At 28.0% G+C, this 25,861-nt stretch overlaps 1 protein-coding gene across 1 annotated transcript in view; it reads right to left on the bottom strand.

Moving 5' to 3' along the window:
* The window catches only part of LOC107453725 (lachesin), a 282,317-nt gene that overhangs the window by 27,877 nt on the left and 228,579 nt on the right, over positions 1-25,861 (bottom strand). The window contains exons 6-9 of the mRNA XM_071183280.2: positions 9,264-9,434; positions 8,770-8,898; positions 4,022-4,309; positions 1,976-2,041 (exon numbers count right to left, since the gene is read on the bottom strand). Of these exons, the coding sequence (XP_071039381.2) occupies positions 1,976-2,041; positions 4,022-4,309; positions 8,770-8,898; positions 9,264-9,434 (654 nt within the window). The remainder of the gene's footprint in view (positions 1-1,975; positions 2,042-4,021; positions 4,310-8,769; positions 8,899-9,263; positions 9,435-25,861) is intronic.

Below are 25,861 nucleotides of genomic sequence, written 5' to 3'. Positions count from 1 at the left end.
AACTTTAAAAAAGCCGCATTAGAGTAGACTATTTCTTAGAATATTATCTCAAATTAGAATATTATCCCCTATTTAATACCTATTTAAAAATATACAAGATTAAATAACTAATCCCAAAAAACTGAAGAGGTAAGATATCACTAATTAAAAACTTCATTCGCTTCAAAAATATAAAAATAGCAGTTAATAGGTGACATGTTTCCAGCTCTTCAAAACTAGGCTCCCATTTTCAAGACTAGACAGAAGTGAATGAGAAGAAACAAAAGGGATTTGAAATAAAAAGCATGAAGTTGACAACGAAAGATGGCAAAATAATGTGAGAAACAAGACTAGAAAAACAGTGACCAAAAGAGAAAAAAGAAGAAATGTAGAACAAGAAAAATCACAGTGGACGAAAGAGGCAAATCAGGGTAAAATGCATTTCCACGCGCTATGGAGAAGAGTTGAAGAACTAATGTCATTAGCAAAGGAATCAGCAGTCATATGTATAAAACAGGATTCCAGGGATAGGTTGATGAGACTGGGGTGGAAATAATTTTGACGTTGTCGAAATTGAATTTATGCCCAAGATTCCAAAAATGAGCAGCAATTAGTGATATCTTGAATTCTTGATAACAGACATATTGCTTTGTTTCTCACCTTTATTTTTCTATTGGCAACTTTACTCTTTTTATTTAAAACTACTTTTGTTTCTCATTCACATCTGACAAGTCTTGAAAATGGTTGATATTTTCTTTGAAGCTCTTAAAACATGTCAATTGTTTGTTGTTATTTATATAATTTCGAAACAAGTGAATTTTTTAATCAGGTAATATACTATATTTACTAGTACTTTTTAAAATGAGGATTATTAACTATTTCACAAATTTATTAAACATTTCCACATTTATTCATGATTTCCTTTCTATAGCTGATTTTCAAAACAATTAGTTTTGTTAAAAAATGCAGCGTTAATATTTCGTCAAAGCAATTAATAGACTCCTTTTGAGAATTTATTTAAAATAATATGAAATTCAACTCAAATTGAAATTTAAATAAAGCCAGATTAAAGCATACTAATTTCCATAAGTTTTAATGAAATACATAATAGATAAAATGATATAACGCAACATTAAAATCAATACGTCACCAGCTAACTAAAATTATTACTAAAGACTCATTACAAAGAATGCTTCTAAATTGTTTTACAAATTAATTCTTTAGAAATTTTGCAGTGGGTACTTAATCTTTAATGTTTATTTGAGTGTGAAACGAAAAGTTGAGCCCAAATTGTAACCCTTCCCTTTATGCTCCTATGAATTGTAAAGGTGCTATTAGCTCAGGTGTAATAAAACTTGCATCTGATTAAATACGAGGATTATAGATTTGAAGAATGGCAACGATTTAAGGTTTAAAAGGCGCTACAGTAACGCATTTATCAAATGGATGTTCAAGAAGATTCTGGCGAAATATTTTCTTGATTCTTAAATTATTTATCGATACTAAATCTTCTCTTTCGTAATGCTTTTGCAAGTTTTAATCAGATAAAATATAATAGTTTTTCAGACCCTACTATTAATAGTTTGAAAGAAAATTTTTAATATTCATATAATTAAATGAATTTATATTAATAAAAATTCCTTACTATAATTAATATTCATGTTCTAATTAAATATACATAGATTTAAAATTCATATAATTATTAAATTTATAATAGAAACAATTCAAAAGTATGAGTTTTACTGTATTAGATTTTTCTATAAATTAATATTGTTACTACTAATTTTTTTTAAATGTTTAAACTTAGGATAACAAGTAAAAATTTTACAGTCGGTAAAGTGATTTTACCCTCTAAATTATCACATTTTAACAATTTTTTATGTGAATATAACTAAAATACAAAGGATTCCCTAAATAGAAAAACTATTGTTTAAAATTAAATTAATTACCGATTTAAATACCAATTATTGTTTAAACGAGCATAAGTAAAACTTGCCTTCAGTGCTCTGCCTTCTTATAGCTGCTGTATCTTTAGTTGGCTCACTGGTTGGAGGCGGTATTTCTGGAATTAAAGCAATGATGGTTATTTCTATTTTTAAATTATAAAAATTTTTGTTTTACCACTTTAATACTTTTTTTGTCTGAAATAAGCAGAACAATATTTTCAAAATATATTTGATTCTATTAGCAGTACTCCAAGCAAAACTCCTTGTGAAGCTATTAAAAATTTAATTGTTTATATCCTAAGATATGACATAATTTTGCCTCCCTCAAAACATGTTAAACACTACTAGCGCTAGGGTTAGCATGTTTATACTAGATGTTTAGAAATAATTTATATTTTAATGTTACAAAATTCTTATTTAAAGTAATTTTATGTGAGTATAATAATATTTTCTAGGTTTTTAACACGATTTGTTTTTCTTCCTATGATAAAAAGTAATAAAATTCTCAAAACAATATTATAACTAATTTTTTTATTATGTTATTTTTCCTTAAAAGTTTTAATAAATCTTGAACAAAAAAAAAAAAAAAAAAAACTATTTTAAGAGGTTTTTTTCTCATTTTTTTTTCAGTTTTTACCCTGACTACACAGAACATGGATTAAGATAAAAAATAAAAAGCTATATAGTTTTTCTTTAAAAAAAATGGTATACATTTACTTTATATGTCGCTTACCTTTTAAGTAAGGGAGTTTTTTTTTTACATGGGGAATTTTCTTATGTAGAAAGTACCAAATAAAAATAAAAATATAAAAAAATATAAAAAAATATAAATAATAAGCATGTTCAAAAAAATAATGATCGTTGTATATTTTATTCATTTAAAGTACTTTTTTTAAAATCCTGGTAACTTACACTGATAGAATTTTCATTCTAAAACCATAGTAAAACAACCGGCCGCAGCCGGTCTATCCAGTTAGCCGTAAAAGTTTGTATACATTTTTTACCTTTACGGTTTTGAAACTGTTTACAACTAGTGTGGTTAAAAACCATGAATATAAAACTAAACGGTTTTTTTACCATTTGCGACTAACATAGTTTCAAAACACTAAAAAAGAAATTTAACTTTACATCGAAGATAGTTTAGCAACTATATGGTGATGTCATCTAAGGGTGAATGATAGTATCGTATTCTAATAACTCAGGGTCATAAATTGGGGAGTGTAGGACACTAGAAACTCTCTATGTGTCGATGGGAGCAGAGGAAATGTTGTGGTGTCAACGTTGGGATTTGAACCTCCCCACCCCCCTTCTGTCGGATTTGATATTGATAGATTAGCCCACTCGGCTATATACTCATATGTAAGGAACTAAGTGGCTTCATTAAGTGGGCCTAAAGGGTGCGATAAGATACTGGTTGTTTAACTGTATTGGATGACACCAGGTAATAAACTGCTTTTCTTACAATTAACAGTTTAATACAATCTATTTATGGTTACCTAACTGTTCAGTTAGAATATGGTAAAATAGCAAGTAAATAAAATGTTATTTAATCATTTTTTCTGAAACATTTCTAACCTTGTAGATAGAAAAGTAAAACTGTAATTGTTCGTCATGTGATTTAACCCTATAATTTATCATTATCCATTTCTTTTGTAAATACCAAAAGATAAAAATACAAATAAAAAAAGTATTTATTAATAAAAGAGAACGTTAAAGGAAAAATTGCTTATAGTATGGTTCATTTCCCAAAATCTTGGTGAAGGTCAAATTTAATTTTTATTTTCTGTAAGAAATTGAAGTAATGTTTTAATACATGTGCCTTATAATATTTTATTATTTAAAACATCCACAACGAGTGTAAAAAGAAATAGCAATTGAAAAATATTTAAAATAAATCACTAAACTTCTTAAAAAAAAGTTAGTAGATGGACAATTGTCTGATTTTCTTAAGAAAATAAAGCTTATTTGTAAATGTTATTTGATTTAGCTAAAATCAATTATCAAATTTATTAATGCAAAACATGTAGACTTATTGAATATGCAAAACATGTTGACTATTGAAAAATAAAAATTACTGTTCAAGAAATGCTTTTTACCATATAGTCTAATAGAACCTTCCGTAGATCCCAATGAATTCTCAGCAAAACATTTATAGGTTCCAAAATCATGTGGTTGCAAATTTCGTATTGCCAATTTCATGTGTATTTTGTAATTCTTTTCCTTGATCGACGTTTCATATTTGGCATCATTTATAATCATGTCGCCACCGTCTTTAGCCCAATAATTTATCGACGCTGGGTATGCTTCTGTATGGCAGTCAAGCGTAACGTCTTTATCCAGTGGTGCCCCTACTAATTGGTTAGGAATCCACATCACGGGTGGAACTAAGAAAAAGAAAGATAATTAGAAATATATGTAACTGAACTATTCGACTGGAAGTAATTATTACCTCCAGAAATGCTAAAATAATGAACACAATCTTTTATTACATAAAAATAATGAAAAAAGATATTTTATAAGAGAATGAGAGAAAAAAAAATAGTCCCCATGAAAGGTAATTTACCCTATCTGGGCGAAGCAGACCGTAATAATGATAATTACAAGAAAACATAAAGACGCAGTGCTCTCTAAGAAAAAGTCAGAAAAAAAATCTTATCAATAAAGATGATAGGCATTGAATTTCTTTAATTACAGATTATTTTTTTTAAAAAAATCATCTATGCTCTTGAGTTTTCAACTACGACATATTAGTTAATGATAAGCTTTGTATTTCAGTTGTGCTGACAAAAATAACCACATAGCGATGTCGGGTACACTCGTTCTCCTTAATTACTGCGCTAAGACAACGTATTATTTTAAAATATGTTTCATTAAAATACTTAGAAATGTGCAATTATGGACGCTAAATAAGTTATTTATTTAAATAATGCTTTTCAAAATAGTAATATATGAATAAAAAATTTTATCAACAGAGAAAAAAAATAATGGTCGAAACTAAAAGAACCTAGTTATCTGTACCGTGTTTCTGCCTTAGTAGTCATTTTGATAAAATTAAAATTTATATATGGTTTTAAAATTACATACGTAATAAAATTGTGTAGTTTTATCATGATACATTCCAGTGTGGTATAAAAATCATTTTAGTTAAATTTACTTTTCAATAATTATATATGTATATATATATAATCTTTTCAATAATTATATATATATATATATATATATATATATATATATATATATATATATATATATATATATATATATACGAGGGTTGCTATTTATATTTCTGGCCTAATAATGAAAAAACAAATATGTAGGATCGAAATTGGTTTTATTGTTTTTCAAAATATTCTCCATGATGATCAATACATTTTTGTATGCGTTTGAACCAATTTTCAAAGCACTTTTTCCAGTCCGATTGAGGTAACTCCAAAACATGCGTTTTGAATGCATCTACCACTTCTTCGGGGGTCGGAAATCGTTGTCCACGTAATTTATTTTTGATGTATGGGAATAAGAAGAAGTCATTGGGTGCCAAATCAGGGCTGTACGGCGGATGATCCATCAGTTCGATCTTCAGCACCGTCAGAAATGCCTCTGTTTGAGTCGATGTGTGAGAGCTCGCATTGTCATGATGAAGAATGATTCGCCTGTTCTTCTGCTTTTTTCGAATTTCTCCGATGACTTCTGGCAAACAAATGGTCGTGTACGATTCAGAATTGACCGTCCTGCGTTGCGCTAACGCTACTGTTGCCACATGACCGTTAATGCCGAAGAAACAGGCAATCATTTGCTTCAATGTGCTTATTCCTCGAACAACTTTGCTGGTTTTGCCTCGTCTTGGAAGACCCATACAGTTGATTGCTGTTTTGTTTCCGGCTCATATGCATAGATCCATGATTCGTCACCTGTGTAGATGTTATACACAGCCTTTGATGTACCTTGAACGTATTTTTCCAACATTTCCTTGCACCAATCGACACGAGCCTTTTTTTTGAGCGTTTGTCAGATTATGCGGGATCCAACGCGAACAAATTTTTTTTACGCTCAAATGTTCATGCAATATTTTATTGATGCTAGTCATACTAATGTTCAAAGACGCTTCTATCTCACGGTATGTCACATGACGATCTTGCTATATCAGTTTACGCACAGCATCGATCTTTTCTGGCACAACAGCGGGACGACCAGCACGGGATTCGTCCTGGATCGAACATCGACCACGATTAAATTCGTTATACCAATTTTTTACAGTGCTGTAGGATGGCGCTTTATCACTGAATAAAGAATTAAGTTCATCGAAGCACTCTTGTCTTAGCAATCCACGTCGAAAGTTATGAAAAATAATGACACGAAAATGTTCACGATACAATTCCATTTTTTGAAAGAGAAGAACTTTTCAATTTACTGTCAACAACACAAATGAAGCTAAAATGTTAAATCGTCTGCTGAATTTATGTTTAAAAATATCAAACTTTCGATCAAAATCGTATGCGGTCGCCTAGCAACACTCACTGTTGCCAAGGCCAGAAAGATAAATAGCAACCCTCGTGTATATATATATATATATATATATATATATATATATATATATATATATATATATATATATATATATATATATATATATATATATATATATATATATATATATATATATATATATATATATATATATATATATATATATATATATATATATATATATATATATATATATATATATATATATATATATATATCCAAAATCCTAAAAAAGTAAAGTGAATAAAAAGCTCTGAAACTTTGCATATTAATAGAAATATGTAATGGCACTATAAAGAAAGTATATATCCTATAAATTATACTTAATATTTAAATTAATTAATTTTTTAAATAATTAATTTATAATTAATTAATTTATAATAATTAATAATTTATTAATTAATTTAATAAATAAATTATTTTAATAAATTAATTTATTAATTTTTAATTTATTTTTCAAATTAATTATTAAGTAAATTAATTATTTTCACTATTTAAAAAGTGAGGGAATGACACTAATAGTGAGGGAATGATATTTTATTTTAATACATGTTTTTATCTAAGTTACATCTACCTGAAGTTTGAAAATGATAACTTACTAAGTATATCTAATATTTATTATAATTTAGTCTTATATATTTAATAGCTTTTACAGGTTTGGGAAATAAAATTGGCTGGCACGATTGAACAAAAAAAAATTTAATAATATACTCATCTTGAATCATTCCCTCACTTCAGCGTCATTCCCTCACTTTATACAATAGTGAGGGAACGACGAATTCAATAAAATTTAAAAATAACAGTTAGGCCTAATTAATTTCTGAAGTCAATCACATACAATTATATTCATACAAGAAAGCAACACATAATTATCCACTTTCTCGATGAAGTTGTATTTAATTTTACTCTAAAAAATGACATGAAGGAATGACAAATGTAAAAAATTTTACCTGGTTTGATTCATTCAAATTTATTCCACAGCAAAGCTTCTTTAAGTTGAAGATGGAAACATACTGCAATTTTGTTCTATGATGGCAGTTGTTAACTTCTGAAGTTTTTATTAAAATATTTTTATTCTGAGAAGATTGCAGGAGTTAAGAACATTGTTGTGAGGGAATGACGCGAAACACTGGGGACATAATAATAGTGCTGTGTTAATATTTTTATCAGAAATTAAATTTAAAATTGATTTTCTGAATTCTATATTTCAGTATTCTGAAATAAAAAACACGAATTTGCAAAAAAAAAAAAAAAAAATTTCTGAAACAATTTTTTTCTTTTTTTAAATCAGCAGTGGGGACAAGTGAGGGAATGACATATTGGTATATTTTAATTACCTAAAATAAATATAAAAAAAAATTGATAATTTTATTTTTATTCTTTTGTTAGCTTGCATTCTGAAGGACACTTTCCCTGAATTTTTTTTTTTTCGTAAGCTGTAAAACAAACATAAAATATACTGGGGACATGAAAATGACTGTTTTTGTGAGAATGACCCATATATATATTGATGCCTTATACAAAAAAAAGTGGAAGAAAAGACGGTTGATTCGCCTACGTTTAATCTACTTTTAATAATGTCCATTTACATTAAAATTCTTAAAATAAATTATTCCTTTTATTACTTTAAATTTTGCTTTCAACATTTTTTAAAAAATAATTCAATTTTTTTAAAATAATTTATAAATTTAGATATTAAAGATCACTAAAATCATTCTCCCTACTTCTTAAAACACACTTCCCTACAATATTGAAGTGACACTTCAGTGTTTGGCATTTCCTTTCAAACTGCTCATGAAATATTTAAAAAATTATTTTTTAACTTTAAAGTTGTTTATGACATGTAAATTGTTTTATAGGTTTCAATGAAATTCAAAGCTTTTAGAAGGTTTAGGAACCGACAGTAAGTTTCGAATAAAAAAGTGAGTTCCTTCATCATTGATTTTGGTTATCTTATGCTATAATTGCACAAAATTTCATAAACCGTGTTATAATATTCACGGTAATTTGGACATTTTATAAAAACAAACTAATTTTATTTTGCTTTACGGTTAATTACTATAACTGTAGAAATATTCAATAAAATTAAAGAAATATTTTTGTGTAAGTTTTAATTAATAATAAAATACCAATTATTGTTTTACAAAAAAATTTAAAAAATGAGCGAAATTACCCTTTGATACTCTTCACGCACGGAAAACATTTATATATCAATTTTTCGGAATGCAAAAGAGACTATCAACGAATAATTGAAATTTCCGCGGAGTCAAAATGGAGGTATACACTAATTCAGAGAAGAAATTTATTGAAAGTTACTTACAATTTACGTGTAATAATATTCTTCTGCTAACAGACGGTGGTACCCCATTAGAAGCAATGCAGAGATAGGCACCCATGTGCAATCTACTTACACGGCTAATATTTAATTGATTTCCATCAAAGCTGGTAGCTGTAAAAAAAAAGAAATTTGTCAAAAACATTTTTATCATACCATAATCCTATTCTATTTGTAAAGATTTTATACAGGAATTGATATTTTTTCATTTACACTTTTGTTATTTCACTAAGTTATTAATTTTGTCGCTAAATATTAAATTATGAAAATAAATATTACCATTTAATAGTTTATAAATAAAATAACTTTAGATTTATCATCTGCATTTTAACTGCTTATAGAAGTATTTTTTTCCAAGTGCATATTTAAGGAAAAATAATATTTTGTTATGTTATTTTAATTATAATGTATAATGTAATTATTTATAAACTAATTAATTTAATTACAATTTAATTATTAAGTTTCATTATAAAATTTACCAAGCAATTTTTTTCCATGCCACATTCCTAAAGGTATCGGCTGATTATCCTCTCTCCTCCATGATATGTTTGGACTTGGATATCCTTTTGCTTTACAAAGAAGTGAAACATTTGTTCCTTCTCTTGCTGTTATATCTGTGCTGCTTTCATTCATAATTATATCAGGAGGCACTTAAATAAGATAGAAAACAAAATTTAGGTAAATTTAACTAATAATAAAAAATACATAAAAATTCAAACTAACACTGGATATAATAAAAAAACAGAGTCATAAGGAAGAAAAAAGACACCTATGTTTGTAATAAAAAAAAACGAAAAACAAATTCACTGTAAAAATTACAGTAAATTCCACAAAAGAAAAGTATATTTTTTACAGAAAAAAATGCTTAAGATAAACACAGGTTTTTTTTTGTTTTTAACCGTTATTCAAGCACTGTAAGAAACTCCCGGTCTTTTTACAGACTTTCTCTGTATATTTGACGGTTTAAAGCTGTTACGTTGACAAAACGGTTTTACTCTGTTCTTCATCCTAATCATAAACAGGTAAAATCCATCAGTTTCATTTTCAAGTTTTTGTCATGCAGATTTGCTTTGCTTACGATACTTCTACATTTCTATCTACATTTTTAAATCCTTTTAAGATTATTTTCTTTATATTCTCTTGTTTTCAGTAACTATTTTGTTTTTTTTTTCAACAAGTAAAGCTGCTAAAGTTTTACTTGTTAAAACTGGTAAAGTTTTAAGTAAAACTGCGATTTATTGCTAAATTGGTACTCTGGTCATTATATTTCTTCAGAAATTTTTTTTTTTGCTGTCAAACATTTTTATACGGGTGGACTACTATGTTTTAAACGTTTTTATACTTAAGTACTATTTTAATAACTAAGACTTTTGAAATAATCAGTCTAAATTTTTTTCTTTTCCCTGGGTCATTAGAGCTTTAGTAGATCAGGGGACAGAGCGTTTACTTCAAATTTAGGTGACTCAGTCTTATGAATGTGGCTCACACCGATCACAATGCATAGTTATTTCATAGTGTTTTGTTTCTTAAAGTAACAAAGTCTGTTTCTCAAAATCTGTATTTTTTTCTGTGAAATAAAAGGTTTTACACTGTCACAACAACTGACTGTTTCCTTTCTTAAATTAAAAACTTTTTTTTACTGTGTAGGTGTAAAAAGTTTTATATTCTCAAATATGTTTTAAGCTAGTTCCATCTATATGTTGTAAAATTTCATTTATAACTTAAGCGTTGAGCCTTATAAATAAGAAGAAGGCCAACTTATTTTACTGTTGTAGACAGTAAATAAGTAGTTGAAAATATAAAACCGGATAGAACAAAAAAATAAAGACTGGCAGTAAAAGAATAAAAATACTTGAGTTTATGATACAAATACAATAGGTAGTTATTTTAAAATATATTTTTAAAATATTTATAAAATAAAAACAGATAAACATGTAAAGTTTTAAACAGATAAAGTATCTAGGCAAATACTTGCGGAAAAATACGCTTTTTCACCTAATACAAGTCTTAAGGGTGAATTTTAAGCTCATTCCTAGTGAAATGTTGTAAAATAAAAGTTAATCACAGCTCCAAAGTGTGTCAAAAGCTGGAAATAAATTTAGAAGCGTTAATTTTGTATTAATTAGTCTATTATAGATATTTTTTAGGACAGATATAAACAAGGATCGCGAGTGAATCTCTGATTTCTTTCGCTATTCTGTTTCATCCCAATTTTCTATGGTAGAATTATTTATTAGCAACAGTTTTTCAATCAGTTTTCCAAAATTTTTCATGTTATAAATGTCAACAAGATTTTCAAGGTCCACTTGTGGTATGAGAATCGGTGGTATACAGTAAAAAAAAAAATACCGTATCAAATTAAGATAAAAAATATCAGCTCACAAGATGCCGATACTTTAAAATCCATTTTTATCGGAACATGTAGCGAAACAAAAAATCAGACAAACCGTAATTTTTACAGTAAAATCACTGAAGCTATCTAATTAAATAAAAATTATTGCAAATTTACGATATAATATTTTACGGTAAAAGTGGATTTTACAGATGATGCGGCGAAGTTGTCGATACTTTATATCGTAATTTTATCTATAATTCTTTGCAGAGTAGAGAAAACCATAGATAGATTAAAAATTATCAGTGAAAAATCAAAAATGATAAATTAATCTCTTGCATAACAATAATTTTACGTAATTAATTGTTTGACAGATATCTTAAATTTATTCAATACTTCTCCTGAATGTCTTGAAATGAATTTTTGATAGTTAAAAAAGTACTTCCTTTTTTCTTAACAATTTATTCCTTTATAAAAAAAAAATATTTTAAAAATTAATATAAGACTTTCTCTTTTAAAATTGATACACTTTTAACGTGAATATTGCGATAAAATAAATTAAATCAGAATCAAATAGTGCATATATACTTGAAGCTTGTGTTGCAAAAATTAATCTTCTTTGCAATAATAATGTTACATAATTAATTTTTTACATGTATCTTATTTACTTTCTATGTTTCATGTGAGTGCCTTAAAATAAAATATTAATTGTTAAAAAACAGTACCTTATTTTTCCGTAACAATTTATACTTTATAAACAACATTTCATACATTAATATAAACTTTTCTACTAATAAAAATACATTCTTAGTATGAATAGTGCGATAAAATAAAATTGATTCAAGTTTAAGAGTGCATATAATCTTTAAGCTTGTATTACAAAAAAAGTAAATAAATAAAAAAAATAAAAAAGTAATAGCAAGATAAAGCAAACTTTTCCTAATTAGTTTGGATTAATATAGCCTCGATAAAGTGTATCTAACGAAGACTTCTTTGTTTCGAAAGAAAGATAGCTGCTACTTAAAATCACCTGTAAAAAAACAGCTTCTGTCCTTATTATGCAATGAAATTTATCATTAATCCTCCTTTTAATGTCTTTAACTGTATTTTAATGCGCATCGGTTTTCTTTTATATCCTGTTAAATCTTGTTTCTCTTGAAACTTAATCAATGAATCTCTTAAATTGCATCATTTATTTCTGATAAATTATTTTTTTTTTCAAATCTAAAATAGGAGAAAGGCAACAATCAATACATTAAGCTGCATCGGATATTATCGATATAAAGGCAAGTGTTTCAGACAATGATGGACATTTGTAGCCTTTTGCCATTTTTATCGGCATCTATCATCGGATATCTGCTTTAACGGCTTTCCGATTTTTTATTGGAAAACGAGATTTTTGTCATGTTTTTATACATTTTGAAAGAAGTGATATATCAATAACTAAACTGATTATACAAAATAGTCGTAAAGAAAAGCTCTTTTGTGTGAAATTTAAAAGCGAATGTTTTTGCATAAAAGAGTTTTTGAAACAATATTTTTTGAAAAGAATATTCTTTAGAACAAAACGAATGTTATGTGTACGTAATATTGACGTTCTAATTGAAAAGTACTTACTGCTATAAAGTTCTTGATATAATATAATGTACACAATTTCTTTATTTGTATTATCCTCACTATTTTATCAGTAGTTTAAAAAAACAATGTTTTTAAAGAAAAAAAGTTTTCGTAGTTTCCGAACTACTTTATAAGTTATTATATAAAAAATATAATTATAACACTTTCATTTTTTTCTCGTCCTAGATCATGCAAAAATGCGAAAACCGCAATGGCTTGAATTTTTAAAAATATTTCAGTTATAAAATATTTTATTCTCTTTATGTTTCACCCAATATAAACTTATGACATTTTTAAATTAAAAAACTAATCACACTGTTAAAGTGTAAAAAAATATTAAGCCTTGAAAATCAATAATTAAAGTTGACTTCAAAAAGAAGTTCCAAAAAAACTACGAAGAAAATAAATACCAGGTTTTAAATTAAAGCATTTACTTTAGTTAAATAGGATTTGACTTGAAGATATAAAATATTAAAATAGAAATATCAGTTAAGAAATTGATTTGTACTATTATCACATAAGGAAAAATTAAAAGCATTTAAATGTTTTTCTTCCAGTAAAATCATACAAAAGAAGTCTGATCATTCTGGCTATTAGAAGACAGTAGTATTAAAACAGGAAATTATTTCGTGTACTGTGAAGATATAAGATAAAATATATCAGTATTACTTTAGGTAAGGGATCCGTATTAATTTAGACAAGGATGAAAGTTAGCAAATCTTAAGGTAATATTTCTTCAGAAACTTGGTGGATTCAAACTACATATTCGCCCTTCGTATATAAAAAATATCTAACTCAAACACAGTGTTAGAATTTTCATTCTTAAATTATAGTAAAATTTTAATATCAGATGAAATATGTTGAAAAATGTTCACGAAGTCATAGGGATGGATTGAAGAGGAAGTTAACATTGACATTAAGCATGACTACTTTTCCATTTTTTAAAAGTCAAATGCACAAAAAGATTTTTATAAAAGTAGCATGAAATTGAATTCCCTCTTCATATTACTTCAAATATTTCAAATAATAGAATCTAAAATATAGAATAAAATTTTTATATCGTTTGTAAAATTTACATTGTTTTTAAAATATTCTAACATAGCTCTTAACTATAACTTTAAAAGATTCAATAAGGCATAAAACAAGCTTAATTCAGCTTATACCAGTATAGTTTAGTGCTAATTGCATATTTTCCATACAAATCATAATGGCAAAAATAGAAGGAAAATGGGAACAAATGATCACACAGTTAGACCCAGGATTCGGACTAGGGAAACTAACATAACCTGCAGAGTAAGATTTTAAAATCAGATAAAATATGTGTGAAAACTGGTCATGACGTCATAGGGACGGATTGAAAAGGAAGCTAGCATAGGAATTAAGCATGGCATAATGAAACTTGAGTAAAATCTACACTCAGTGGTGCGAAAGCCCATAGAGGGCCAAGGCCTAATGTGCCCATCTCAGTTTTCTTGATCCTTGGGCTCTGGGTTACAAGAGCAGATGTTCCAGTTGGGTGGTATGCCCAAAGCGGAACTGCCAGTGTTCTTAAGCATGCTTGATACTCATTTTATCGCCCCACTGAAGAGATGAAAGGCTGAGTGAGCCGTTCCCGCCCCCTGGATCGAACCAAAGACCTGTGGACGCCAGCACAAAAAACTATAGCTCAGCCACAGAGCGTTGAGAAATTTGACTATTTTTTTTTTGATAATATGTAAGTGAAGTGTACTAGATTACAATAAGCGTTGGAGGAAAGTGAATTTTCTTTTCATATTATTTCAAATATTTCAAATAATAAAGTCCAAAATTTGGAATAAAAATTTTATATCTACAACAAAAGCTAGGATTTTTTTTCAAAATATTCTAACATAACTCTTAACTACAACTCTTAAAGATTCAATAAGACGTAAAACAAGTTTATATCAAACGTAGTTACTTAAGTAGTGAATAAAGCTTTTCGATGTGATATTTGGAGCGAAACAAACCTATACTTCTTCAATCACTCCAACCCTTTTCCTACTCTCTAGAAATCGCTGCTCTGTTTCTGCGAAAAAGCGTTAGAGTTTGCAGAAAACCAGCATTCTCTTTTTGAAAACCCCACATCCACCCTCTTCGATAAAACTTTTCCACCCCTCTACAAATCCCCTCCTTCAAATCGCATCTAGAAAGGAGAAGGAAAAAACTAAAATTCAATAAACAAGTGAGAATGGTGTGAAATCGAGGAGTGAAAACTAAACACTTTGAAACAGCGCAGTTGCGAGGAAAAGGATAGGGGATATGCTTACTTTCTTGCATGGATTGATTTTCGTTTTAATATTATTTTTTAAAGCTGTATTCTTTTAAAAAGCACAAGCAACGTATAAAGCTCTTTTATCCTTTTTATTTCTCAAGAAGAATCGAAATGAAATTGTGTTTACTCGATTATGTGGGCGTTGAGATAGATCAAAATGCAAGTGGAACGGTCTATTTCATGCCACAGCTTTATAAATATAATTTCTTATAATGTAACCTGTGGATAAAAGTGAAGAAAATTGAAACCTAGGCAAAATATGCGTTATTCTTTAATTAAACTATAGTGCAAAACAATACTCCAAATATTATATTTACTAAATTACAGTTAGGAGAGGGTTATTTCTTTCTAGTGAAAGAATTAGACTAGTCAAAATTAATAAGGGATTTTTAATTCAGATTCAAATAAAAATCTATATTTTGTAAATTTTTGATTTTAATCTTAAATAGCAAATAAAGATTAAATATTATAGCAAGATAAAGTTGAAATATTTAATTCCCTCGGTAGACTGATCGTAAGGACACGGTTCAGTTCGGTCTGTAAACGAGCTTTGATCAGCCTGAGTAGGGACCGAGGGTGCGTCGCATTGGTCCTCGTTAAACTGTTCTACCGTAAAGTGTTCAACTTCGCGCAGGTCACCCGGGTACCGAAGCCATCCCTTCTACAGAGAATCAAATTTGTGATGTCATTTCTTTGCATCGTCCACAGGGATGTTTCCCAGACCATCGCCAATAGTCCGTTATGCAGCTCTAGTGCGACGTAAATAAAATACCTACCTACCAGACTAGCGCTATTTTATTTAAATATTTCGGTTCAATTGGCTATAGCAATTTGATCTGGCGATTTTCTCATGTGTTTGTGCAGTTTATGTGAATTTGTCTCAAACTGTTTCGGTAAATGAACAATTACGTACTTTTATCTATATCTAAACTATAGTATTTATTCTTTGGATAAAATTAAAGATTCTCAAAAGTACACCTTCCCACACAGAGAAAGAAAGTATGCAATATCATAGTATCAAAACTAGAAGAAAATGATAAGATTAACCATGTTTCTGACTTAATGGGAACACCAAAAAGGTCGGTAATTTTTACCAACGCGCTTTGATATTGATTTTGGTAAAATTAAATATAAAATATGGTTTTATAATTTGGTAAATGTGGTAAAATGTGAAAATTTTATCAAGATATTACAGAGCATGACATGGAAACTATCGATTCGGTTAAATTTACTTTTTAGTATCGTATTTTCCTAAATGTGTGCTAACAAGGACTGTTACTTTGATAAATATAATTTCTGGTAAACCTTTTCCATAAAAATTACCAAACAAATAGTTTAAATACCATATATTTTGGTTTTATTAAATATCATTATTGTATTTCAACCAAAAATATCATACATTATGGTAATTTTATGGTGTTCTTTTTCTGTGCACGAACAAAGTGCTCTCACAAAGTAGAATTTTCTCCCAGGTAGGAAATGCTTAGACAGTTATCTATTACTTTACTGCTATAAAAATAATTTACTACTGTAAAATTAAAAACTAATACAATTAAAATATTAAAAAAGAAATATTTATTTTTATGTTTTAAATAATATTTTTACTGAATGTTTATGTTGTTAGAACAAGATAGTATTCTCGAAATTACAATATTATATCAACACAAATAAAATTACGAAATATATTTTAGCAATATTGTCCCATCCATCTTTATTTTTTTTTCTCCCAATAGAACGTTAATTTAATTCAATTGTCTGACTTTTCGCCAATGAAGCTCGCTAGACAATAAAATCGAAATTTTATTTTTAAATATTATTTCATCTTACGTTATCTTACTTGCCAGATACATTTTCATTAAAAACTTATAGTAATAAAAGCAAGGGATTGAAATTCTTAAACACTCAAATTGCTACTAACACTTGGCCAATGGTTTTAACTCTGAATCTTAATCTTACAAAAACTGACTTAAATCTTACAAAAACTGACTTTAATATCACACTTTGCTGTCGTGTATATATAAAAAAATTCAAAACATTACTACGCTTTTAGATTTAGCTTTAAATAGTCAAAAATCTTTTCAAATACCAAAATATTTTAAACTGAAGTTCGTTGTAGTAAGCAAATGCTTATTCTAAAAACATTCAAAAGTTAATTTTACTGGATAAATTTTGAGGAGATTCACCAGTTTTTTTGGCACACGGTAGTTTGATTAATTCAACAAATCAGCGATTACAATTTTGAGACGTCTTTACGCATATTTAAATTTATATATTTAATTTATATATTTAATTTATATGTTAATAATAATATCAAAAACAGTCAATCTTACATAGTGTAAGAAGTGTTTAGTTTTAAATGTATTTTTTGATAAAATATTATATGCTTGGACTGCGGTATCCCAGTGGTAGAGAATTGACCGTAGGTATTGAGAAACCGGGGTTCGATCTTCGACTCCGCTAAGACCAGTCGAGTACATGCGATATACGTGATCGTAAGAGCCGAGGTATCAAATGTCTTGAAGTCAGTCACTGAACAGTACCATGGGTACAAGAATCTGGAGAAAAGATTTTTTTCATTCCGATCTATGTCTAACATGAGAAAGAGACTTCCCGAATGAGTGGTGCTGCCATTTAATCGTGAAATTCAGAGCTAAGACATACCTTCACCCTTGCGGTGCTCTCTTGTAAAACGAAAGGCGCCTCTACCAGACTTTTTCAAGTGTTATTAGAAGCAACAGCTTTAAATAATATCATTTGAGAGAAATATAAATCTACATGTAGCATTTATATATATATATATATATATATATATATATATATATATATATATATATATATATATATATATATATATATATATATATATATATATATATATATATATATATATATATATATATATATATATATATATATATATATATATATATACAGAGAGAGATTCAAAAAGCTAGGATACAAAATTAATTAACTGTTAATTTTGAGGTGCATTTCATTGATCTAGGGAAAAGTAGGGAAAGACTGTTGAAGCAAACATGAAATCGCAATGAAATAGCAGAAATATCACATATGCGTATTTTAAACCTGGAATGCATTTGCTTAACTAATTGTTTATAGCTAATATATTCTAAGGAAATAGACATTTATTTAAAAAATGAGTAAACAATAATGAAACTTCATAAAATTGTAGGTACATTTGTTTGATGATCAAAGTTATTCTTCACGAAATAGCATTTACATAACTTTTAAGAAATCAGAGTTTTAATGAAAATCTGTTTACCATTCTACAACTTTATTCAGCAGTTTTCTTACTGCAAATGAATATTTAATTAATTGTTTTGTATGTTTAGATTTGTTTCGAAGCGGCACTTGTGTAAAATGATGTTTTCTTTCATTAATCTCCAAGTTTAAAGTGCTTTTCAGCAAATAAATGGTTTTTAATTTCACCTTAAATTTTTATCGCAGTTTAATTATCACAGCATTTTCAATTTTTTTTACAAATATCAAGTTTTCAATATTTTTTGGCTAGGAAATAACTTGTAAGGATTCGCTTTTGAAGGATTACAGTACTTGTTTACATTTTTATACAATATAAGATTTTTTACAATATAAAAAATATTAAATGGCTGTGGGATTTTGATTACGGTTTCATTAGCATAAATTCGTTCTCAAAAATAAAATTTAACAATTGTAGAGGACTTTTTCTTAGCAAAATTTTCTGCAAAAATTTAAACTAAGGGCTGGGCAAATAAGTAACATTAATCCATGTCATGTCAAATTCTAACCTTTTTTCATGCAAAAGGGTCTGAAAGGTCCTACTAAATATTAAAATGGCTATTTAAAAAAGATATTTCCCCAATGAGGTTTACAAAATATGATTCTTCCTTAATCAAGAAAGTAATATTTCAATAAATGAAATTATTACAAAGATTTGGACAGTACTTTAAGTGCCACAAATCTTAAGTAAATTTTTAACACAAACTTTAAATACCAGTTATTGTTAAAAATTTTAATATCGAAAACTCTATCAGTACACTGTATAAAATTTAAGGATCAAATTATGGTCTAAAGTACTGTCACATTGGATTCGACTTAAAACTTATTTAATTAGAGTTCTTCTAAGGTTGCAATTATTGTTGTAAAACTTACGCTATATCAGAGTTTTTTATGTTACATGTTACGGTAAAAATGAATTTGACGGTCAAATGTCCTGGCACCTTGAGTATCGGTACTTTTTACCATAATTCAATCCAGATTTACTTTTAAAGCATACCAGCAAAGAAAATTCATACTTGTGTAAAAAATTCTTTTTTTTTTCTCTAGTATTTCTTATGAGTTCTTAGATTACATTAATTTTTACTCTAAAAACTTTATATACTGTATAAACATAAGGGGAATGCATCGAAAATTCTGAGCAAAAAAAACCCCTTTATCATAACCTTTTTTTTTAAATTTCGCTTTAGAATTAATGTGTTATAAAGCAGAATGAGATCACTGGTATCTACCACGTGTTTAAAAAAGTCAATGATTATAGCGCCATACCTCATTTTCCATGATAAAAAATCAGAAAAAATCTTGTTATTAAAAAAGTTATAAAACACAACTTGACGTAACAGTCCAAAATAAAAAAGGAAACTACAAAACTTACTGGCGAGGATGTGGGTCAAATTACTCCATATCCCAAGAATAGCAACAAAAATATTCATTTATTGGTAGGAAATTTCGTTTTTATTACTAACATATGTGGTATTTCTAAAGATACAGGATGATGTAGGTTTCGAAGCGGAGACCATTTATAGCCAAAGAAAGTACCTTTTTTTAACCTCTTTGAAAATGCTGTACCGGAGAGTATAAAAATAGAATAATACATTGGACAAGAGAATACTGCTTCAGTATTAAAGCAAGAATACACAGATAAATTTACGAGCACATTGCAATAAATAATGAATTAATGTTCTTCAGTATTTTATGATATAAAAAGAAACTTTTTATATTTGTTTGAAACTTTATGGTAGAATCTTTTCAAGTTCTTTTTAGTTTTAAAAACTGATATTCTTACAAATTTACTTTTTCTTACAATCCTGTTTCTGAAATAATCTATTAAAGCAATTTTGCGGCTATGCTGTTAATCGGCATGGGAGAAAAATGACATTTAAATTTAAGGATAAACTAACTTTGAAAACAGTTTAATATTATGCAAGAAAACAATGGAACAACCGGAGGTAAATATAGTAAATCTTTGAATGCAAGTTTAAAATATGATATATTCTTCTGAATTGAGAGTCTGAAAATGATGTCAAACGTAGGTAATTGATTTGCTTGGCATTTCCACTCTAAAATTCTTGGATGTCTGTAACGCATGTGTGTTGAACTTAATTGGCTGCTAAATATATATCACTCAGAAAATCGTTCAAAAAAATAAAACTGACTTTAAAAACGGTTTACTAGTGCACACATAAATTACATGCTACAGAAAAGTGTTGCAAATTAAGAAAGTGAAATTAGTAGAGCGTTGAATTTAAGTGTAATTTAAATATTGCACAGTCTCTTGAATTGCATACACAAAATATTAGAATTAAAAAATAACGTCAATGATGGTTTGATAAAATTACATTATAATGTGACTAAATAAATGTAAATGACCAAATTAAAGATAAAGATCAACGAATAAAACCTTTTGAATTGTACAAAATTTACTGTCGTGTTTGTCTCACACTAACTGTGACGGTAATCACATTTTCTTACTCATTTGCGACAATGTGATTCATTAGAGGGGATGTTGCACATGTTCTGTGAAGTTTAAATACCATTAGAGAAAAATACTAGGAATATTCTCTGTAATATGATAAATAACGGTGACTTAACACAGTTTTAAATGTTATAAGCAACGAATAAAATGCTTTTAACGTTCCACTAATATTGTTTACTGGTAATTTAAGTAAAAAAATCGAAAAATGCTTAAAAGACTTTTGTATATGAACCTTGCCTGTACCTTACTCAATTGGTAATAAATCATATGGTTTTCAAACTTCGATGGTTCTAACTAGCATTAGGTGCTAGGTGAGCATTAGGTGGTTTTAAACAATCTAGAGATGGTACCAGCATACAATATTTGTGAATTAATGGGTGACTCAACGAAGAAGCAGAATCAGTAATAGCGACCTTCATCTAATTCTCAAGCAGAAACTTATAAAACTCTTATTTAAAGATCTATATAAGTATTTACAACAGCACAGAGAAAGAAAAATGTTTACTTAGAAAAAACGAGAAAAAGACCAAAAGTGAGTAAAATGGGCAAGATAACAAAAAAAAGGAGAAAATTAATGAATTAAAATAGGAATATGCAGGTGATATTATTAACAAGCTGACAAGCGGGGGACTTATTTTAGACAGGTATTCTCGTAAAAAGGTGAACGAAAAAATAATTACAAATCTAATAAAATTAAAAACAAAAAGAAAACTGGGGAGTATTGGAAATATTGTAGAAAACCAAATTTTTAAAAATCTTTTATTTAACAGAGGCTTGTTAGCTGTTGAAGATATATGTTGATCATATTCTAAGATATTATTGTATCCTTAATAAGCAAATCTATAATCAATCGATTAGCATCGAACACAGCTATGTACTAAATTTTCCTCAAGCAAAAAGTTCTGCTTGAATAACTATTTCACATAAATCTGATTCCTTACATACCTATTTTCTTCAAGAATCATTTGTTTATCGATCAAACGTGGACTTGCAAATCATGGATGCAACTCTTTTCTCTGAAGTTTAACTGTAGTCAACGGTAGTTTGGTAAATTTTACATATTTTATCATGCGTTAGTCATTCACCTTTTGTCCTGGTGAATAAGGCGTATTATCTCCATGGTAACCATATTGTTTTAGTTATGCATTTTATACGATGTACGTAACGTTAACTCTTTGACGCAGAATTTTTATTAAACATATTTTTCAAACTTTTTTCATTATTTTGTATTATTTTAGATAAAAATAAGTGAAAATATTACATAATTTTTTTTAATAATTTATGGTTATGAAATACAACATGAAACACTAGTGTCTTATTTCTGCGTGAAAGTTAAAACTTTCCAAACACGACTCACTTTTCAAAGATATTTTTTCAATTTTGCGCTTATTTGCAGTTGTTTAGATCAAATAGAAGCAGTTATTCATCATTGAAGTTTTTTTTTAATTTTAAAAATAAAAAATTGATAAATTTTTAAAATGATTGAAAAACAATTCTAATTATTTATTTTTTGATATTGCATTTTAGTACAAACATGATTAGTTATTTAGTAACTATCAATTAGCTGTTTCCTGTTTTATAATTAAAAAATAACCAAAATACTCTTTAGCTAGTAATTAGAGTGTCAGAAAAAATATATAAAAGGGACACATGTGCTTCATCTGCGACAAAGGGTTAATTTAGTGACTTATAAGATGTTAAAGATCTAAGTAAATCTATTTTTGCTTAATAATTTTGTTTTCGATCTAAAAAAAAACTTCAGTCTCATATCTTATGTATTAAAAAAATAAAAATTAATAATAAAATATATTTATAATTATAGTTAATGAAAAAGTTATTTTCAAATTTATCAGGCAAATTTTATTCAAATTATTATACTTGCATAAGATATTTCGCTTTATTAGTCTTGGTTCAAGCATTTAAATTTTTGAATACATTCCACGTTCATTAGTTCATTATTCATCAATAACTTCAGTAAATCATCTGCCATACAATAGTCAGTTATCAGTCAACAAATCATATTATTGAAACGTTAATAGCAGTAACTTCAGTAAATCATCCGTAAACAATAATAATGAAACAATGTTAGTTGACATTATTTTATTTATTATTGATAATGTTTAAAACATTTTAAAACCAATATTTAAATCATTTTTAAATGTTGATACACTGTTAGAATTCAAAACTTAATCTATGGTAAAATAACAGGCAGCAGTCTGCCCATCCTATTAACCATAAAGTTTACATCAAATAACATATTTGACCGTAACGGCTTTGAAACCATTTTTAACTAGTAACAGGGTTGGCTTTTTGCCGGCAGAAATTGGTTTTTGCCATGCCAATGGCAGAAACTGGTTATAACCGGTAAAAACTGGCAGAAACTAAAAATACGTCTATATTAATTCTAGTAATTGCTTAATGAAATTTTGTCTAAGTAAACTGAAAAATGTAACTCCATATAACTGTAACAAACTTTTTAATTCATTGTTTGTAAATATATATTATTTTGTTTATGTTAATTATAAAGAGTGCAGTATATCAAATATTTATATAAAACAAATTGGACCCATTTCCTGAAACTTATTTTTCCTGTCAAGTTTCGACAACTACCCCAGCTGCTACATGGTGGTCCAGTTTTAAAAAATATGCAATAGATGAAAGTTTCACAAATCTTGCTTGTTTCTTGATGGCAATGCCTGCTAGTTCTGCTGATCTTGAGAGAATCTTCTCGAATTTCTCGTTCGTGCATAGGCAAATTGAGAAATTGTTTAGGTTTAGAAACTGCATCAAAACTTGTCTTTTGTTATAGATTACTGCAGAGTGCAAATAATGTAATATTTGATTTTGAATGGTGATAATTTTGTAAATAAATTGTACTTTGTTCAATATTTAATTGTTTCTTCGATAAATCAATCTCAGATCAATCTCTTCGATGTCAATCTCAGTACTTACTTTCATGTCATTTTCTGAATTTCTGCCACAAATGTGGCGCAAAAGAGTTTCTGCCATGACGGTTTTTACCGGTTTCTACTAGTGGTTATAACCACTTCGGCAGAAACTTGCCAACCTTGACTAGTATGGTCATTAAACCATGAATACAAAACTATACGGTTTTTTAACCATGGTTTCAAAGCCGCAAATTTCCTTGGACATAAGTGCTAGTCTTTTTGTTAGGTTATGGTCATAGGCAAGTGCAGGACGCTGGAAACTCTTCATGTGTTAAGGGAATGGAGGAAATATTGTGGTTTTAACGCTGGGACTCGAAGCCTAGTTCTGTCGATAGTGAGACTGACTGATTAGCCTTCTCGGCTGTTATACTTACGCAGTTGCAAGGAACTGAGCGACTTCATTAAGTGTACTTAGGTGGTGTAAAAAAATTCTGGTTATCTAACCATATTAGAAAAAAAGCAGTTAATAAATGGTTTTTCTCACAGTTAACAGTTTGTTTACTATCTTATTCATGGTTATTTGATTGTTTGGTTTGAATATGGTAAAATAACAATTAAATAAATTGTTATTTAACAATTTTTCCCAAGAAATTTCTAACAGTGTATATATTCTAAGCAGAAAAAATATTTATTTCTATTTGATTCCAAATTAAAGTAATATATTTAACTAAGAAATTGAAATCAGAATTAAAATGTCGTCATGCGTTCCTTGAAGTTTTCTTTTCATTTAAATACAATGAAGAAAAAAATTGCATATTCTAACGTATATTGATTTCAAATTCCGTATGTTGAAAAACAATTTCCACACATACAATACAGAATCATACACCCCTCAAACTGTTTCAATTTGATAGATATATCACGATTTGAGTTGCAGATAAATTTATGCAATTCAATTCAGTCAATGAAATCGCCGGGTGAATTATGTAAATCTTGTATTATAATAGAATACCCTATTCCTTATATATACACAAACACACACTAAAACCATTTCATTATAGTCATTAGATTCATTAGTAAACTGTAGAATATACTTTAGAGAAGTGATTTTGCAAAGTATAATCCGTGGTAAATCCAAGCCAATTACAAAAGTCGTTTCTTTCTGATACATCTCTTCGACATTTACATCTGAATTCGTTTATTGAAAAGTTATCGGATAAGAGTATTTCAAAAATGCTTCATAAATGGTATTTATTGATATAGGTATTGTAGTTTTTCTTACGGCAGGTACCACAAGTGAACGAAAATAACTGTCTTCATATTTTAAGCACCGTAAGCTAACGGTTAACATTAAAGGAAAATCAACAGCAAAGCACAACTATAAGAATACCACAAATATAAAATGGACATTAGCCATAGTGCAAAAAATTAAGCGATGATAGCAAATTTATCATTTAGGGATATGAAGGAAGATAAGTCAAGAGCATTACAGATTGCGTAAAAACAATTTATAGAGAGTATAAAAACGTGACAAAGATGGAACAGAACAGCGTTTGTATTTATATATATATAAGAGCGTGTTAAATAGCGCTAAAATGAGGAAATTTAAAGTCAATATTCTTTAGTATAACAAAAGTCTATATCTCCCCTTAATATTGACCCACAATATTTATATTGAACCAGGTATTATATTACCGTGTACTAGGGTACCCTGCCAGGGGAAACAATTACTAGGCTAAATAGGAGGCCAACAATGTGGTCCTATATATATATATATATAAATACAAAGTACAGTTTTTATCGCAATGCACAGTAAAAAAATCCCGGAACAAATTACGGTATGATATTTAACTGTGAAAATGGAATTTACAGATGTTGTACCAAAAATGCTTTATACCATAAGTTGATTTGAAATTTTTTTGTGTAAGGTTAACGTGGTACTGAAATTTAACGTTAAATAATAATTTTTATGGCGAGAATTATAGAGGACAAACTGCTGCGGATCTGGATATATTATGTGAACATTTTCATGAAAAACAAATACCAATGTTGAATTTTTTAAGACCATATAAACGCACTCCGTTGTCTTTATTGAAACCATTGAATGTTGTTAAGCAAAACGTTGCAACTCCTGACATTCATCTGCTCAAAACTCTTCCTTCGTAATGAAAAAAAGCAATTGTCTTTTCCTACTAGAACCT

Source organism: Parasteatoda tepidariorum, chromosome 7 (assembly GCF_982258835.1).
Source record: "Parasteatoda tepidariorum strain Cologne lab strain chromosome 7, Ptep-v5.0, whole genome shotgun sequence".
NCBI lineage: Eukaryota > Metazoa > Arthropoda > Arachnida > Araneae > Theridiidae > Parasteatoda > Parasteatoda tepidariorum.
Note: the sequence above shows the minus strand (reverse complement) of the source record. Positions and strands in the feature narration are given on the sequence as shown.